The sequence below is a fragment of the Humulus lupulus genome, chromosome 4 (assembly GCF_963169125.1).
Source record: "Humulus lupulus chromosome 4, drHumLupu1.1, whole genome shotgun sequence".
Lineage (NCBI taxonomy): Eukaryota > Viridiplantae > Streptophyta > Magnoliopsida > Rosales > Cannabaceae > Humulus > Humulus lupulus.
Window position 1 is genome coordinate 111,722,053 of NC_084796.1, and position 19,694 is coordinate 111,741,746.

Consider the following 19,694-nt stretch of genomic DNA (forward strand, 5'->3'; position numbering starts at 1 on the left):
ATATCACTGCAGTGCTAAAAACACACCCACAACATTCATGCATGAATCATAACCCCTGATCTTCCAACATACATACCATGCTCTCAACTCTAGCATACAAATAACACATTTATATATTCACTGAGCAGGTAATCATATAATCATATCAATAGTCCTAACAGAAACTCATGCCCCCTAATAAGGCGTGCAGGTAAAGCATTTACATTCTATTTAAACAGTTAAGCACATAACCACATAAATAGTTACCATACCCTGATTGAAGCTTGTCTATAGTGACAAGTGTAAATGCCCAGCTTGTCTACAGGAACCCATAACCTTGGCTCGCTCTGATACCAATTTGTAACGCCCTACTACCTAGGGACCATTACGCTGTGTATTTTAAACAGTGCTAAACTTGCTAACCGAGTCATTTGGCCATAATCGTGTAACTAAATGTGATTAACGGTTTAGGGTTAAAAAATTTGGTCAAAGATACAACGTTTCACTAAAACGTTTACTGTATACATTGGGATCCCAAAATACATTTTAAAGGTTAATTACAATAAAAGATTTACAACCAGCCGACCTAAGCAAAAAAATAGGGTTTAACCCTAGTTCCTCTTTAAACCCTCGGTCGTGGTGGTCGAGCAACCGCATATGTACGCATCATCACCTAAGCTCTCCAACTCAAGGATGGTCCAGCTTTATTTTAACTTTACCTGCACCACATAGCACCTGTGAGTCGAGGCTCTGCAAAAAAACTCAAACACATGCTCATAAGTAGTTAATAATATGTCATCAAATCATAATAAGCAGGCCTAGCAGTAATGACCCTTTTCATGCATGCAGGCAAGTACAATAAATGATTATGGGGTCATGCACCTTGAGTAAATGACTGTCAAGTCAATCTGGGGTCCCGCACTCTGAATAGATGACTATTTAGTCTCTCTGGGGTCCTGCGCCGTAAATAGATGACTTATTAAGTCAATTTGGGGTCATGTGCCCTGAATAGATGACATGTAGTTATTTTGGGGTCATCTCTCTAAATAGATGACCATGGAGCCAACCTGGGGTCCCTTTCCCTAATAGATGACCATGGAGTCAACCTGGGTCCTGTGCCCTGAATAGATGACCATGGAGTCAACTTGGGGTCTTGTGCCCAGAATAGATGACCATGGAGTCAACCTGGGATCTTGTGCCCTTAATAGATGACCCTGGAGTTAACCTGGGGACCTGTGCCCTAAGCCATGTGACCAACAAGTCAACTGGGCCTTATAGCCTTGGCTCTGAGTAACTAGCCATATACTAGCCAAGCACTTTAGTTTTCTTCGAGCAATGGGTCGGTCAAGCATTTAATGCTCATGTTGATTAAATCTAATCATTTCGACCTGCGTTAAAAATGCTAATGCCGCTCTTGACTCATAAGTCAATACCATACGACCAGCGCTCAGTACTATTGCCGATCATGACTAATGAGTCAGAGCTTCACGACCAGTACTAAAAACTATTGTCGTTTCTTAACTCATAAGTCGGAGCTTCCTCAATGAGGTAATGCAAAGAGACATATATCATATGTTAAATAGATATAAGGCATTCAGCATGCTTAATCAATAATCACAAGCATAATCATAATCCTGCACAATTACAGAGACTCAAGTTCTAATCAATTCCATATTCAACATTCATGCCATGCCATAACCACATATATCACATGCATCACATACTGGGTGCAGTTTTCTTACGTTTGGTCCAAGCACAGGTTACCAATAAATGACCCTTAAGCACGATCATGTTTCCAAGCCCCTAGTGATAACCTAGTCAAAACCATAATATAGAATCCCACCAAAAACGAGTAAATAAATACTTCCGGACTGAATCCTAGCCTCCGGGATGTCGAATCCTACCAAACTGGGTTGTAGGATCGATCCCGAGCCTTTAGAGTTAAGTTCCCACGACTAAGAACCAAACTTGGGAAAAACTGCACAGGCGGGTCACGACTTGGCCTTGAGGGTTGCAGCGCGCCTCCCTGACATAGAGCCCTCTACTTGGGCTTTAGGGTGTGGGCTGCGACTTGGTCTTCTAGAGTCGCAGCGCATCCCCCAGGCAGAACCCTCCTGGGTCTAGGTTCACACAAGTCGCAACCCAACCTCGAACTCAGCCATTTACTACGTTTTCTCCCACTTAGAATCCTCCAAAACTCTATCCAAGCATATCCAAATCTCAAAAACAAAGTTCCCAAACATCCTAATTTTCCAAAACCATGAAAACCTAAGTCCCAAACCATCCAAAAACTCATCAAACTTAAAATCCAATTCAAGCTTAAAAACTCAAAAACTTAAAACTTAATTCTTGGATTACCTCTGATTGAGTCATTTCCCATTTAAATCCTCTGACTAATAAACTTCTAATCTTCCTTAGAATCATTATGCCTTGATCATTTCTTAAATCCAAGTCCTAAAACTTGAGTTTCCTTCGAAAATGTGAACGATGTCAAAAAGGGAATGGGAGAGAGAGAGAGAGAGAAAGAGAACGTTCTGAACGTTCTTTTATATTTCTGACAGGTTACTTCAAGCTTAAGTAACCTTAAGAAAATCCTAATGCTCGGGGTCCCAAAAACGCCCCCGGGGTAAAATAGTCAAATTTCCAATAATCCCCTTTTGATCTCACTAACTCCCAATATTCCCACCCATCTGCGCCTCTCCCTGCTTGAAATCTTCCATTTACGCAATACCCACCATTGGAATCAACCAGTCCCTTCTGAATGATGACCCTTTTAAGCTTTGCGCCGTCCGCAAGGACCAATTCGAGCTTGGCATTGAGGCCAAGCTGCTTCCCTGTAAGCATCTCTACCATCCCCACTGCATTCTGCCCTGGCTCGCTCACCATAACTCCTGCCCCGTTTGTCAGTTCCGGTTACCCGCAGAGCAAGCCAACCTGGACTCTTTTGGGTCCCCGTAAGGGGTTTTGAGGTTTGGGGACTTGATGATGGGGGATGAGGACTGGTTTGAGGACTGGTAGCGGCGACGTTCAGGGCTCATTCTCTCCCAACCAGATTGCAGAGGTGGAGACAGAGACGAAGACGGAAAGAGACTCTTTGTCCAGTGTCTTCTTTCGTTCAGGGCTCAAGGCCATGGAGATGAAATGGAAGAAGATGGAAGAAGAAGAAGAATATGAGGAACAACGAAAGAAGGCACTGGACGAAGAGTCTCGGAAACAACAGGTACTTTCTTCTTTTCTTTACTTTCTCGGAGTATTTTGGTTTTAACAGCTGTTTGGTTGCTGGAAAAGTATAAAAAACTAACCAAATTTATTTAATATACCTAAAGGTTTGAGATATTGATATGGAAAGAAGAACTTTGTTTGCCTTGTTATAGAATGTTTTGAGTTTTCGCTGATTGGCAGAGAGAATATGTAATTCTAGCAAGGAAATTATATTTGCTTTGTTATTTATGACAGGCTGAGACTGGACATGAGGATAATGAGAGTGATGGAGGGGAATACGAAGAAGGGCCTGCTGAAATTATCTGGTAAGGAAATGAGATCATTTTCAAGAAGAAAAGGATCAGGGTCTCGAAGAAAAATAGTCAGCTAGATGACTTAGGGTGTGATTGGTAGGGGATTCAAAAACAGTTTTATCATTTTCAGATTTAAAAAAATGAAAACAGCAATGAAAACTTGATTGGCACACTTGTTTTAGAAAATAAAAAAAACCATTTTTGAAAACTAAGTTAAAATCCTTCAGCAAAAGAGAAAACAACAAATTGTTGTTTTCTTTATTTTCAAATCATTTGATTTGAAAATAATTTTCTAAAATTATATTTTTGAATTAACTACCAATTAGCCCCTTAATGTTTTCAGTATAATCTTACTATATAAAAAAATAAATAAATTCTTGCTATTTTTCTTATAGTCTTGATTTTTTTTTCTTTTGTCATTTTTACAAGTCAATCTACTTTTTAAAATTTTTATCTATATAAATTTAGTAAAATAATTAATTATAAAATTATATAACAGAATATAATTTAATTCTAATTTACAATATATTTGCTAAAAAAAATCATTGATCAAATAAAAATTACAACAAATAAATAAAAAAATATTTTCACTTCAATTATTATTATACAAAAAATAAAAAATATATATTACATATTCAATTTTTAGATTTTCTACCAAAAAATTATTCAATTTTATAAAACTAAAAAATAGTTAACGGACAATACATTCAATCACATTTTCATAAACATATTTTCAGACACTAAATCTAGATTCTTTTTTCAGAATCATACTTTTTCAAAATACAATTTTTAAATCACTAATCAATCGTGTCCTAAAAAAATATAACTTTAATATAAAAAAAATCAAAGTTAATGACAATGCAATATTGTTATGAATTTAATTAATGCAATATTATTAAATTTTAATTTATCAATATAATTAAATTTTACTTTCAGCTAAACCAATCACATATTCAGTTTCTGTTATATTTTCAAATTTAATCTCAATCACAGATTCAGTTTTTTAAAACTCAAAAACAGTTTACTGACATTAAACCAATCACATTTTTAGAAACATGTTTTCAGTCACTAAATTCAGATTTTCATTTCAGAATCCCACTTTTCAAAAATACAGTTTTCTAATCGCGAACCAATCAGACCCTTAAGTAGAAAAGAGGTCTGGATATGAATATCAAGTTTGGGTTTTATTTGTGTATATATCGCCCTGTGAAGTTCTTTCTCATGTGGTTTGACCAAGATTTAAACACTCAATCTTATTATTTTTGTTTTGCAGGATGTTGATAGGCCCATGTCTAATCCTCTTGCACCAGAATCTGAAACTTTTGCTAAGTGTAGAAACTCATTGATGTTAGGACAGCAATTGATTGAGAGTGTTGCCGAACAAGTACTAAGTTTTGGAACTAAACTGGTATTTCTCCAATACTGTGTATCATGTCTCTCTAACACTATTTGTTATCAAGTTCTCATCCATTAGGATCCATGAAAAAAGGTTTAGTCTCTTCCAAGGGCAGTGACTGTGCTATCAGGTTTGGTGACTTGATAGCTATTAGACAATTTTCTTTTGGTAGACAAGAAATATATATATATACATCTAAATGTCATATTCATAGTTACGAATGAGCAAGCTTTCACCATTTGCCTATGTGTTTAAACTATATATTTAGATCATTTGCTTTTCTATGTCGTGTTGAAAGGGTAAATTTGAATATTAGGTGTAAGCAATATTGTTAGTTTTAGCTGCCATTGGAGGTGTTTCTGGGATTTCTTTACTCGTTTATTGCATATACATGAGGAGAGTAAAAGGTAATGGTTTTTTTTTCTGTCCGTTTTAATCACTTTTTTTTTAATATGGCTCATATGGGGTTAGCTCAAAGTCAAAGATAAAAGAGAATATATATAACAAGCTCAAGTATTATTTTGGAGCCTTTAATAGTGGAAAGTTTGTTCGTGATTTTACACTATATTTATTGAAGCTTGGCCATTTGTTTTTATGAGAAAATTGATAACGGCAAGTAAATGCTTAAATTTTGACTTTCAATGCTTAAATATAGATATATCTGCATCTATATAAAGTTGCAGAATCATGAGGTTTAACTTAATATGTTTGATTAGTTGTGCTCATATATATCATGCTCAATGTAAAGCCTCACCAAAATTGGAGCTGCTAAGACTTATGTATAAGCTATTTTTGTACTGTGCATAATGTGTTTGATGAAATGTCTCTCTGAAGTTTATGCAGACCATAAAAAATGTTTAATAATATCTTCACTCTTTGTTTCTAGCAGAAAATAATAGAATGGGTATGAATTTATATTCTGGAAGGTTGTAAAAAAGGAAATTACCTTTTCTTATGTATAATTTTATTAATTAAGCCTTGCATTCTAAATCTGCTCCTAGCTTTATGGCATCCCTTTTTTTCATATTAATTGTCTGTTTTTTTATCATTTTGGCTCTTCATATATTTTTTCAGTTATGAAAGTCATAATTAATTTTCTCTCTCTTTCTCTTGTACTCTGCTTAAAGAAGATTAGCTTTGTTGAAGGAAGGACCTTTTCCTTTTCTGATCGTTTATTTCAGATCAGATTTTTTGTTGGTCAATGCTCAAAAGGAGGAGACAATATTGATCATCAATATAAGCTCTTCTTTGAAACCATTGAATCTAAATCTACAAGATCATTTGTGGTAATAATATCATTATGTTCTTTTTCTTAGTAAATTATTTTCTCTATTTTTTTTCTCTTCAAATTCTATAAATGAATTATAGGCTTGTACCGAATTTGATTTTGATCACAATTATGCTTAATCTATTTGATCAAATGCTTACATGAAAATTATGAGTAAGTCTTTTTTTTTATCATTATGGCTCTTCATATATCTTTCTAGTTATGAAACTGGTAATTAATTTTGTATTTATGTATTTGTAGTTTTTGTTATTTATTTATTTATTTATCTAATATTATCTTTATTATTTATATTTTTGAAATAAATTAGAGAGTGATCTGAATTTTTAAGAAAACCACAGAAATGTAATATTTGGAAGGTCTCTAATTTGCGTCAAAATTGTTTGGGGTTTGTTTAGATCTTAGGACATGGGTTTTTTATTTTATTTTCATGGAGCTTGGTTGTTTAACAATGGAGGTTGGGCTCACTTGGCCCAGTCCAAGGAACTTGTACTTCTAATTTTCATGGAGCTTTGTTGTTTTTATATATGGAGTTGGGGTTTACTTGGTATAGTCCAAGGATCTAGAAAAGTTGCCTGAGGCTGATAGTTTGGACAATCACATTTCATTTCAGGTAAACACACCCAATTTTTGTTATAGAATTTTGAGCTTTTTTCTTTTCTTTTCTTTTCTTTTCTGGGTCTATTATGTGTTAAAATGTCATGTAATATTTTTTTTCAGTATGAGGATATGAATGCAATGCAAAGAAAAATTAAAAAGAGCATGTAAAAAATAGTATTGACTTAGATGACATGAAGTGCATGAAAAACTGTAAAGTGCATGAAAAAACAGTAAAAGATGACATGAATGGAACTATCATAGACTAAACAAACTCCTCTTTATTGACCCAGATGTTGTGTGAGACTTGTGAAAGTTTTAGAACCTATGTGTTCACTAGATGATGGCATATATTTCATTATTTTCATAGTTTTATCATGCTCTCTAGACTGATTCAGCTTGTGTTTTCAAACTCGAGTAGCATGTATGCACAACATGTATACAAATAAACATATATTTATATACTCTGGCAAGCAAACAAGTATGTTAACATTCTCATATGTCAATTAAGCTGTCCTACTACTGTATACTCTGCCTTTTGGAATTGTTTTTTAATCTTTAATCCTTTTTGGGTTCTTTTTGTTAGTGACAGCAATGGCTTAGTTTTTTTATACAAAGCTGAGATGAGTCACCTTATTAAGTCAATAAACCATGGATCAAGTAAGTTTTCTTTCTTTTATAAATATGATTGAATATGCAGATCTATTTTTATTTGAAAATAAATGTGCCTTCTGTTTTTTTAACTTTGATTATAAATAGTTGAAATCTAGGACTTTTGGGGAATTCGCATACTATCATTACGAGTTTGGAACTCTTTTTTCGTTATGTAAATAAAAATAATTCTCGAGCACTATAAAGGCTATAATAGTTGAAATCTTGATGATTATGCAAACCTGTGTAAGAATTAGGAACACATTTATGCTTTCTATTTATTACTGGCCATTGAATTTATTACTTGAGATCCATCTTCTCATCACGACCTTTTTACATGTATGAAGTTAAGAGTAAAGTAGAAATTTGGATAATTAAAGTACTAGTACCATATTTGTAAAGGTTAGTTTTCTTTACAGTTGCATATTATAAACCAATCTTTAGAGCATGACATAGTATGTGCCTATACTGTGGTTGGTGGTGTTGTTGTCAGTGGATTTTGCAGTAAATTTCATAGACCTTCTCTTGTGATTTTTAGTATATATCTAAATAATTAATGTATGATTTGAGGGTTCTAAGTTGAAATGGAATATGCAGGGTTGGTGTGAAATTGCCCACTAGCGAGGTGAGGTATAAATATCTAAGAGTTGAAGCAGAATGTGAGGTTGTTCATGGGAAGCCTCTGCCAACTCTATGGAATTCTTTTAAAAGCCTAATTTCTGTGAGTTATTTCAATTATGGTTAATGACTGGGCATGGTTTATTAAGATCAACCCAACCTGGTTGCCCATATGATCTTGACTAATTATCTTATCTTACAACATGAGTAAATCAATTGAACTGAGGTCGAAAAAACAGGAATAAAAACATTGTGTATGAAAACAATAATATTAAAACTGATAATTGGATGGTTATATTTTTTACACTGGTAAAAAATGGATCACTAGTAGGTTTATATGAATAGCCACCATCATGCCATCCAGTTCTGCTGTCAGAACATAGGACAGTTACTAGTAGTTGTGAGTGTTGTTTGTCATACTCTCTTCTTATAATATCTGCAGTAGTTTCATCTTATGGAAGCTCATCTTGGTTTAAGTTTATTAATGATGAACACTGTAAAATATCTTGAACAAAGAATTAGGGATGAAGTTAGAAGCTTAGTTTATAGATCAACCTGTCTAGCATAAATGCTTGACACATTATTTTATTTCTACTTTACAGGTATATTTCATGGACACAGAGATATGGTATTCTGTTTTCTGTACAATATTTGGTGGACTTTATGGTATTTTGCATCACCTTGGTGAGGTAAGCCATATCTTCTATATATTTCTCACTATTAGAGTACATTGGCAATGTTCTTACTCTAGTGTGCTATAGATCCGGACGTTAGGAATGTTGAGAAGTAGATTCCACACCTTGCCATCAGCATTTGATGTTTGTCTGATTCCACCTTCATCAAAAAAGGACAAAAAGGGACGAAAAGGTTTCTTTCAAAACAGATTTCATAAGGTATACAATATTTTATTGTTTTTTTTTTTTGTTAATCTATATTTTTTAACGATCTCCACATGCTAATCATTTATTAACTTTCTCAGGAGTCGGGCGTTGAAAAAGATGGCATTGCCAAGTTCGTTCTTGTGTGGAACCAAGTTATAAACAGTATTAGATCAGAGGACTTAATCAGCAATAGGTGAGTTTATCTCTTACTAATGTGTTGTGCATGGTAATTTTGGAAAAAAAAAACTGATTAAAATGTCTTCTCTTATGAATAGGGAGGTGGATTTGATGACAATACCTATGTCTTCAGAATTATTTTCTGGCACTGTCTGTTGGACGGTTTTTCTTATAGCTAATAAGGTATGTTTAAGAAGTGACATTATTTCATTTATATGGTTCTTTTTTTCTCTGGTTTCCTACTAAAACAAGTCTTGTTATTCACACTGTAGCTATCCACGGCACTATGCATTGCAAGGGATTGTGTGGGGAAGGATGAAATTCTTGTCAAAAAGATTAGAAAAGACAAATGCATGTACTATGTTGTAAAGGAGTGTTATGATTCACTGAAGTACATCCTTAAGTTTCTCGTTGTGAGAGATTTGGAAAAGAGGTAGACAAGTTATTGCAAAAATTTATGTTGTTTTGTATGCATACATATTTGAATATTTAAATCATGTAATTCTTACCATGTAGATATCTTTCTTTTCCTGATTGAACATTCAATGCTGGCTTCTCAATTAATGTTTCTGCTTCTATGATGATCCCTGTGTTGTATTCTAGGGTCTTATCTGAAATAATAAATGAAGTTGAAGAAAGCCTTAAAAGATCAAGTTTTCTTGAGGACTTTAGAATGATTGAGCTTCCAAATTTGCTAGATAAATTTGCTAAGTTGCTTAAACTTCTAGTAAGCCTGCATATTTCTGGCTTCTCCTTGATTTTTTAGATTAAGGAGTCTGTAGTCTGAGTCCAAACCTTACTAACCTATGGTATTAAATGTTTCAAGGGTGAGGGAAATGGAGATCATGCTGGTAAAGTAGTGAAAGTTCTACAGGACATGTTTGAAATTATAACCAATGATATGATGGTTGATTCTTCCAAGTTGGATGCTTTCAGAGTTACCATTCTTTTGTAAGATCAGTAGTTGACATGTTTTATATACTAATACTACCATACTTCATGTTCGAACCACACAGAATAATGGAATTGCTAAGCTCTTTCCAGGACATGGATGAGGATTCTCCTTATTTTTGCAGACATATTGAGCCATAATTATTTGAAAAATACGTCGGTGAGATGTCCATCCAGTTTCCCTTGCCAGACAATGCACCATTGGAAGAGCAGGTGATGAAACTTGTAACATTCACTGTCTGCCTTCCACTTCTTTATAGGACCTTGTTCATTACAACTAGTCAGAGTAACTGATCCAAAGTATAGGATGAGTTTACACTTAAGCAAAGACAAACAAATAATTAAACACATAAAACACAGCCACAGGCACCTGCAATTATGTGTAGAAATTACACATGTTAGTAACCAAACTTTTCCACAGCAGATCGGGCGTCTTATTTTGCTGCTTACTGTCAAAGATGGTGCACTGGATGTACCTACTAACATAGATGCTCGCCGGCGCATATCATTCTTTTCTACTTCCCTATTCATGAATATGCCCACTATTCCCAGAGTGCAAAATATGCTATCGTTCAGGTGATATTTCTTGCCTTTGAGTATTATTTTTCTGATTCTAATGTGTCTAAACTATGCAAGATGTGACAACCTAAGAAAAATGAAGATATAACAATGTTGAGTAATTAGTTATACTTAAAGCTTGAGCTGAAATAACACAAGGGGAAACAGAGCTGAAGTAATGAAATATAACATATGATCAATTACAAGAAGCAAAAATTCTGAATCTAATAACAATCTACGTTATTGATCTGCTTCTAACAAGTTATAACCAGTGCATAAAATTCTCATTTACACAGTGTTCTTACTCCCCATTACATGGAAGATATAAACTTTTCAAGGAAAGAGCTTCATTCTAGTCAGCGAGAAATTTCGATTATATTTTACATGCAAGAGATATTTCCAGGTAACTACAAAGCTGAGACTTTTCAATATATTTTATTTTTTTAACTTGAACACACTCATAACATGTAAATTTATTTCTTTCAGATGAATGGAAAAACATTTTGGAACGGATGGAATGTGCAAGTTTGGAAGCGTTGAAAGCTGAAGACAAGGAAGAAGAACTTAGAAGTTGGGCCTCTTTCCGGGGCCAAACTCTAAGCTGAACAGGTAATGGAATAGAATATGAGACATAAATGTGATTAGATGTTACTTACCTTAATGTAACATGATTTACTTTTGTTTTATGTGGTGTTATAGTTAGAGGGATGATGTACTATAGAGAGGCCTTAAAATTGCAAGCATTCCTTGACATGGCTCAAGATGAAGGTTTTTAACACTGCTGTTTTATTTCTCAGACCAATTCTTGTCCTCAAAACTTCCTTTCTTCCTGATTATCTAATGAGAATCCATTCCTTTTGCCCTGTGTGTTTTGGCCAGATATTCTTGGAGGTTATGATACAGAGAACCATGTATTATCCGCTCAACTAGATGCTTTGGCAGACTTAAATTTTACATATGTGATTTCTTGTCAACAATTTGGATCCCAAAAATCCGTTGGTGATCCACGTGCACAAGACATAATTGATTTAATGAAAAGGTAATGAACTACGTGAGAAAATGCAGAATATATGTGAACATATATTCACTAGAAGGTTGAGAGAACATATATTCACTAGAAGGTTGCATCCACTTAGCCAATTACTAATTGAAAATATTATAGGCTTACATAGCTACCAGCTCAGATGCCTTAAGTAGGAATAGGATCTGGAAATCCAATGAGTAAGATATAACTATATAAGGAATGTGTAATGATTGAATAAATACTACATCATATGTCACTAATTTTGACCACATAGAAATTGTAGGCATCAAGTCTAAATAACCATGTACTAACAAGTTTATAGTGTTTGGAATTTGTTTTTTTTTTTTCTAATTGGCTTGGTTTGAAATATTATTGATAAGAGCAGAGGCTTTTTTAGTGCAAGCTAATATGATTATTTTCTTTTGGTGTTAATATATGTGTTGGTTACTTTCACTACTATTGCTTGAAATGGTTTTCAATAACTACAAGAAAGTGCTACATTACTTTCACTACTATTTCTTCATTTTCTTGTTGCCAAGCTAATTATTTTCAATAACTCAGATTTTATGGCTGTTAATGGTTATCATAGCAGGAAAAAACTGTATTTCTCACCCATTTGTGAATTAATTCAAACGAAATAGATGGTTAGATAAAGGAAATGGAAGCTGCTCGTTGCTCACTTTGGTAGACACATGGAAAAAAGAGACTGATGAAAAAGGCAATAGTTTTACATACTAATTTCCTTCCTCTTCTTAACTAAAGATTTGTGTTTGTCAAACATTTTGATAAGGCATTTTAGATTTTGTTTGGTTATGAATTCTCATTTTAGCTCACAGATTCAAGAAACACCACACAAGAGACATTATAAGGAATTGTTGGATGATATTTTATATTGGAGAAGATGTTTTCAACAGCATGACATGCTTAAATTTTAATTTTTCTTGAGTTATGTTGATAAAGAGTGAATTTATAATAATTTAGGATCAAAATATTGTGAATTCATTATTTTGTATGCGGTGTCCTCTCTTGGAAATAATTTCCATAGCATTTTTCTTGAAGTAATTTGTGATGCTAGATAATAACAATAAAATATTTCTTTGTTTATTTTGCAGATGTGACAAGCGAAATAGAAAATGATACTTAGTTTTGAAGGTTTTGTGTTGGGCAGTTGTAGAATATTTTGTGCTGAAAGTAGTAACATTTCAATATGTTGAATATTTAAGACTACTTGAATACTTAAAGAACATTTTGTTGTTGATGACAGTGTTGAATGTTTTAAACTAATTTGTGGATTGTTAGTATAATGTTGAATGTTTTTACTTTTTGTTATTTGAAAATCAAGTTCATTTGATGATGCTAGTATATATTAGAAAGCTAATTTTAATTAAATAAAAAAATTTAAAATATAATAGAATATATTAGTGTTATATAAATGAATATATAATGAGAATTTAAACTTTTCTAAATATTAAAATAATACGAAAATTGTGTTATAATATCTATTACAATAACACTTTTTATGTAAAGAATTTTGTTATGCAAACTTCATTATATAACACAAATAATGTGTTATACTAAAGTGTAGTATTACACAAATTTATAAGTATTGAAATGTGTTATATAATCGACTATAAATAATATAATTAAACACTTATCTATTTATTAAAATAACAGAGAAAGTGTGTTATCGTTGACAGTATAATAACACATCTGTATAACAATGATAAAGTGTTATGTAAAGTACCCTGACCTACGATAACATAGTCGGTCTTAATACATCAAAAAGTGTTATAGTATGTTTTGATAACACATTTTTGGTGTTATTAAAAGCATTTTTCTTGTAGTGCCCAACATACCCAAATAATCACCAAATAACTACCTATTTCCCAATAAACCCTGAATACGCACTAAATTTCCCAAAATACCCCTAGGCTTACCCCGAGCCAAGTATTTAACCTCGTTGTGACTTTTCCACTAATCGGCTTACTAGGATCGCCTCGAGCCAAATATTGAAAATATATCCACATGATAATGTGGTCTCAATCACATAACACACATAATTACATTTATACCCTCAACGGGTCAAATTATAAATATGCCCTTATTAACAAGAATGAGCCCACGTTCATATTTAATACACATAAACATGCATATATATTCATATCACCATATAAATCATGTATGTCACATAATCACACATATATTCAATTAATCTCACATATAAATCCAATTATGCCCTCCCAACAAACTAATCAAGGCACTAAGCCTTATTAGAAAATTTGGGAGCTTACAACTATCCCCTCCTACTGAAAATTTCATCCTCGAAATTTACTTGAATAATTCGAGATATTGATCACGCATAACTGACTCTAGATCCCACATCGCTTCCTCAACCTTGATATTCCTCAATAAAACTTTAACTAAAGGAATCGCCCTATTCCTCATAACCTTGTCTTTTCTATCTAGGATATGAACAGGTCACTCCTCATAAGACAAACTCGTCTGTAGCTCCAGATCCTCATATCCCAATACATGGGTCATATCTGACACATACTTTAGAAGCATTGAGATGTGAAACACATTATTAACTCCTGATAATGACGGGAGCAGAGCCAATCTATATGTTACCTGCCCGATCCTAGCTAGGATCTCAAAAGGTCATACAAACCTAGGGCTCTGCTTGCCCTTCTTTCCAAACTCACAGAAATAAGTGGCCCCCTACCTAGAACTCCACGTCCATACGCTTAGGGTCAGAGCTTTTTTGTCTACTTTGTGAGGCGAGCATTCGAGTTGGAATCTTCTCAATAGCCTCATTAATCCTCTGAACCATCTCTGGACCCAAATACTTCCTTTCTCCCATCTTATCCCAGTGAATGGGTGACCTGCACTTCCTTCCATACAACATTTCATATGAAGCTACTCCAATCATTGATTGATAGTTGTTATTGTACGAAAATTCAATCAACGGGAGATACATACTCCAAGATCCCTCAAAGTCTAGCATGCATGCTCTAAGCATGTCCTCCAATATATGAATCGTCCTCTCAGACTGCCCGTCTATCTAAGGATGAAAGGTTGTACTGAACTTCAAATGAGTCCCCATAGCCTTTTGTAAGCTACCCCAAAACTTGGAGGTAAAAATGGGATCCCGGTCCGACACTAGATTTCAGAATCCCATGGAGACGCACACTCTCCCTCACATACAACTCTGCATATTGGTCCACATTATAGTTTGTCCTCACTGGCAGAAAGTGAGTTGACTTGGTATATCTGTCTACTATCACCCATACTGAGTCGTGTTGCCCCACTATCATGAGAAAGCCTCCTACAAAGTCCATAGTAATGTCTTCCCATTTCCACCCGGGGACACCTAAAGGCTCTAGCAACCCCGTTGGCCGCTGGTGTTCAGCCTTCACCTGCTGACAAGTTAGACACTTGACCACATAGTTGACCACATCCTTCTTCATCCCAGGCCACCAATACAATGACCTTAGATCCTTGTGCATCTTCATGATTCCTGGATGTAATGAATACGATGTGGTGTGACATTCATCCAGGATCTCTCCCCTAATACCCATGTCCATCGAAACAAAAATTTGATCCTTGTATCTCAACAAACCCGTCTGTGTAATGGAAATGTCCTTAGCTACTCTACCTAGGACATCTTCTCTAAACTTCATCAATTGAGAATCTCTCATCTAGCCCTCCAGTATTCTCTCCAAGAGAGTAGACTACAAAGTAATAATGGCCAACCGACCCACTACGAACTTTATCTTTGCTCTGGTCATGTCTTCTGCCAATTCCTTGTTGAAGTTTTATGCCCTAATTGAAACCCAATTTCTTTGTAATCTCATATTATTATCAATAAAAGAATAGAAATCAATTTTTGACTTGGTCAATCACTTTTCTCACATGTTTTATTTCATGATTATTTGTTTAATATAAACTTCTATTAAATCCTGAGCATATAGCTAATCATATTTATAGTGACGTAATCACAGTGGAACATAAATATGATTATATGTTCAAAATAAGTTAATTCTAAGATTAGTCAGTGCACAGGATTTACACTGTCTTGCCAATCTACGATATGATCTACTTACACATCGCAGTGTTATTTTCTTTCTAGAACATTAGCAAAGTAGATAAGATCGGATGTATTTGTTATATCAGACTGGACCGATATTGACAATATACAGGATAAGTAAACATACCGCTATTATCTATTCTAGTCATATCATATAGTTGACCATAGGTCAATTCAATCTCAATTCTGAGTGGTTAGTACTCTAACTGATATTTGAGTTCTTTGACTTGTCCGTTACCAGCTTACCCTACGGACTAGCCATACATACTTCTTGGGAACACGGTAGTATAATTGAGTGGGAGTGTTAATCATAGATATGAACATCTATAGCTTCTGATGAAGAAGTGAAACGATGGTTTCCTTTTAGTTTGGTTCAAGGTGCTAAATGATAGAGATCTCATTTCAGTAATTAATATTAGTTTACTAAAATATCATTTACAAGGAACTAAGTGTTTTAAGGATAAAATACAATGAGGGGTAAAACGGTATTTTAGTCCCATCTCATTGTAGACCGTCTATAAAGGATTGAGTGACAATTATAGTTGTAACAATGGATAATTAATAATGTATCTATATTTGTTATAGAGTGTTCTAAGAATTCAAGAGTGCAATTCTGAGTCTTTAGTGGAGTCACGAGGAATTAATAAGTTAGTAAATTTATTTGTTAGATTTATGATAACTTATTGGAGCTTGATTTCATAGGCCCATGGTCCCCACTGTACCTTGGATAACATCATCTGGATAGCCTCAATTAATTGACTTAATTAAAAATTAGCATTATCAAAGTTGACCAGGTCAATTTTGGATAGTTTCACAGAGTTATGTAATTTAGAGAAGAAATGAGGAATTAGGGCAGATTTATTAATTAAGAAAAATTGGTATCTAAATTAATAAATAAGTTTAAATCAAGGATCAAATTATAAATAATTAATTTGATAAGGGATTTGAATAATTATTTAATTAATTAATTAATAAAAAATAATACAGGCCTTGATTTTAAATCCAACGGGCTTATAATTAAATGGGAAATTTCACGGGCCTAAAGCCGATTATAATTTCAACCTAGGGATGATATTATCTATTATTTTATTAATTTTTAAATTAAATTAAATGACCTAAGTGACTCTATAAAAGGAGTGCTAAGTGAGAGATGACAAACACTTGTTTTTGAGAAGATCTATTAGGTTTTAGGTTCTCTCTACTGCATAAGTCATTTTCTAAGCCTCAATTTTTCTCTTCTATTCTTCTTCTCTTTGTATCTATCTCATGTATTGAGAATTTTCCACCCTAGTCTAGGTGATTCTAAGGATACTTTGGAAGGCTGTGAAGAAAATTGAAGAACGGTTTAGTTTCTTGGTAATACTCTGCGACAGAAAGGATACAAGGGTTAGAGAAACTGAAGGAATGACTCTATCATTTTTCTGCGTATAATGTAAGTGTTCTTATCATTATTTATGTTTGAATTCAATTTTAGAAACATGTTTTAGGTTATCTTATATTAATTCGTTTAAAATAAGATCTACATGAAAATTAACAAGATCATGTATAAGTTTTTTCAACAACTGGCCTCAGAGCCTTTGGTAATTTTTGTTTTCATGCATGAACATGTTAAAAAATTAAATTACTTGATGTGTTTAAGTAATTGGATGGATTTCATGTTTTTATGATGCATATTGAATTATATGTGATTATTAGCAATTTTAGGTTATTTTGTTGTGTTTTCTATGCCATTAATTTTTATATATGTTTTATTTTGTGTAAAACATGGTAAAAATTAATTAGAATATGGTTTTGGCTTGAAAAATTGCACAAAAAAAATTTCCAAAAAAGGTTTGCCTCGCTGCCCACACGCACGCGCGCACCATCGCGTGTCCCCCCCCCCGCGCACACCCACACCTGCTCCACACGTGAACAGTACCCGTGATGGGTACTATTCACCCAATTTTTTTTTTAAATTAAAGAAAATAAAATATGAAATTGATTATTTATAACAAAGCCATAAATATCATATTTATTTTATCATTTTAAAAAAAATAAGATATTTTAATTAATCGAGATTTAAATAATTAGATATTTTCTACAAAGATTCAAATTCAAATTTAAAAATAGGCTAATAATTTAATTTTAAATCTTTTAATATATTAAAATATTAGAATTAATATATGACATATTAAAGATATTTTCTTTTAAATACTTGTTATTTTTATTAAATCTTTATTTGAAAATACTAATATCTATTTATTCTATAATTTTTAATATTTAAATTATTTGAAATTTGTTAGTAAGATATTTTTATGGATATTTGAATTTGTTTAACTGTTTTGAGATATTTTAGGGTTGTTATAACTATTAATATTTTATTTTTTAAAATGGTTAAAATATTTGCTTATAGTTGTAACAACACAATATATTTTTTTAAAAACAATTAAGATATTGATTTTAAAATTTAAAATTGGTTAAATCTTGAAAAATAGCACTTATTTTTTCAACCAATTAATAAAATATTTTTTTATAAATGGGATTTAAATTAACTTTGGTTAATTGTTGATAAATCCTAGTTAAATGAAATGTTGATAAATTTCATTTAAATTGACATGTTTTTAAAAAATTTAATTAATTCGAATTTTTTGATAAATTATAAAGAAATTAATTGTGGTATTTTTCCAAATGAAATAAATTGTGGCATTTTTGCATAAATTCATAGACTTGCTCATATAGTAACATGATTAGGCCCTTCCAATTATAACATGTTTGTTTGCACTATATGTGGTATTTTTTTCAATTGGGCTTAGATGCATATAGTGGCACATATGTTTGCTAGATAATTTTGCCAAATAAAATATTCATAAAATGGTAGGTTTTATTTGGGCCCATTAGAAAATGTAAAGTTTGAATTCCCCTCTTGTGGGTGGTTCCACTTGTGAAGGCTAAATTGCTTTGCATGACTATAGTGGGCCTAATCAATTAATAAAACGAATGTTTAAATTTTTGTCTTTTGGACCTTGTATATGAAAGTTTAGGGGGCCCTAGTAGTGGGAACGACATACTGGACCCAGCCCTCCTCCATACAAGCCCAATTGTTAAGGCTCATTTGCGTGAGTTGGACGTAATTGTATAGGTTCATTATTATAGTTAAACCTAAATATTGATTTGCAATAGATTAATTCTAATTTAATTGAATTTTTTTCAATGTGACACTTTAGAATTAATACAAAATTATAGGACTTTGGTTTTAAAAATTTAACTTTTTCAATTTTTTGGAGAACCATAGTCATTAATTTTTTAAAATAAATAAATAATAAAAGTACTATTTTTAATTTTATAATGATCTTATTTTAAGAATTATATTCGATCTTCACCGTTGGTTTAACAAGGTCAATAGCTTAATGAGGCCTCAAGACGCTTTGATTCGTCCCCCTACAGAAGGTGTTCATTAGTTATTTTGACAAGGTTAGATTTTGAAAGATAGATAATTATAGGTCAAATTCTACTAGACTCACCCCTACGGTGACTACTAGGACTAAATCTATTGATTATCGAAACTATGGGTCAAGCTCATAAAATAAGATATTTTGTTTTCTTATTTAGATCGAATAGTAGGTTGTTAATAATGGTGTCCATTATCAAATAAGTTTACAACTTTATTTAACTAGTGATATTTTTTTACTCTCGACCGGGACAAGGATATTATAGATTAGTTAAAAACCTAAAGAAATAGAGATATGATTTCTTTTGGTAGTTTTTCTCATATCTTACATAATTTTGGTATATGAAGTGCTATTTATTTCTTGAAATTTTGTGTGAATAGAAGTTTTATAGAGCAAAAGTGATTGATTTGTATTTTATTGATAATTGGTAGTTTTAAGTATGGTTGTGTCTACTCCCATCCTTTCTCAACTTTCGATGGAGAAACTCATTAGAGGAGACTTCCTTAAATGGAAGAAAAACATCAACATTATGTTGATTGGGGACAAC

At 32.9% G+C, this 19,694-nt stretch overlaps 1 protein-coding gene and 1 long non-coding RNA gene across 5 annotated transcripts; both read left to right on the forward strand.

Annotated features, from left to right (window-relative positions):
* The first annotated feature begins 5,831 nt into the window (after window positions 1-5,831).
* LOC133830722 (uncharacterized) lies at window positions 5,832-8,872 on the forward strand. 3 transcript variants are annotated; one of them, XR_009892180.1, is made up of 4 exons: window positions 5,832-6,176; window positions 7,359-7,432; window positions 8,665-8,730; window positions 8,803-8,872. It is a non-coding gene; the product is annotated as an uncharacterized LOC133830722 (long non-coding RNA). The 3 variants fall into 3 exon arrangements; XR_009892179.1 differs by lacking the exon at window positions 5,832-6,176 and adding an exon at window positions 6,208-6,788; XR_009892177.1 differs by lacking the exon at window positions 5,832-6,176 and having other exon boundaries at window positions 7,174-7,432.
* Window positions 8,873-9,042: 170 nt separating this feature from the next.
* LOC133830721 (putative callose synthase 8) lies at window positions 9,043-12,344 on the forward strand. 2 transcript variants are annotated; one of them, XR_009892176.1, is made up of 7 exons: window positions 9,043-9,115; window positions 9,926-10,020; window positions 10,116-10,263; window positions 10,475-10,626; window positions 10,905-11,011; window positions 11,095-11,647; window positions 12,274-12,344. XR_009892176.1 is itself a non-coding variant. In XM_062260772.1 (6 exons), the coding sequence occupies exons 3-6, from the start codon at window positions 10,216-10,218 to the stop codon at window positions 11,211-11,213; spliced, it is 426 nt and encodes a 141-aa protein (XP_062116756.1). In that variant the 5' UTR covers window positions 9,043-9,115; window positions 9,926-10,020; window positions 10,116-10,215; the 3' UTR covers window positions 11,214-12,344. The 2 variants fall into 2 exon arrangements, 1 of the variants encoding a protein (XP_062116756.1); XM_062260772.1 differs by having other exon boundaries at window positions 11,095-12,344.
* Window positions 12,345-19,694: the final 7,350 nt, after the last annotated feature.

What these genes read in the sequence shown, in the direction of transcription:
- LOC133830721 (XM_062260772.1), top strand. Translation starts at nt 10,216, where the DNA reads ATGTCCATCCAGTTTCCCTTGCCAGACAATGCACCATTGGAAGAGCAG. An exon ending in ATGCACCATTGGAAGAGCAG is followed by an intron (nt 10,264 to 10,474) that starts GTGATGAAACTT and finishes TTTCCACAGCAG; the next exon opens with ATCGGGCGTCTTATTTTGCT. An exon ending in CATGCAAGAGATATTTCCAG is followed by an intron (nt 11,012 to 11,094) that starts GTAACTACAAAG and finishes TATTTCTTTCAG; the next exon opens with ATGAATGGAAAAACATTTTG.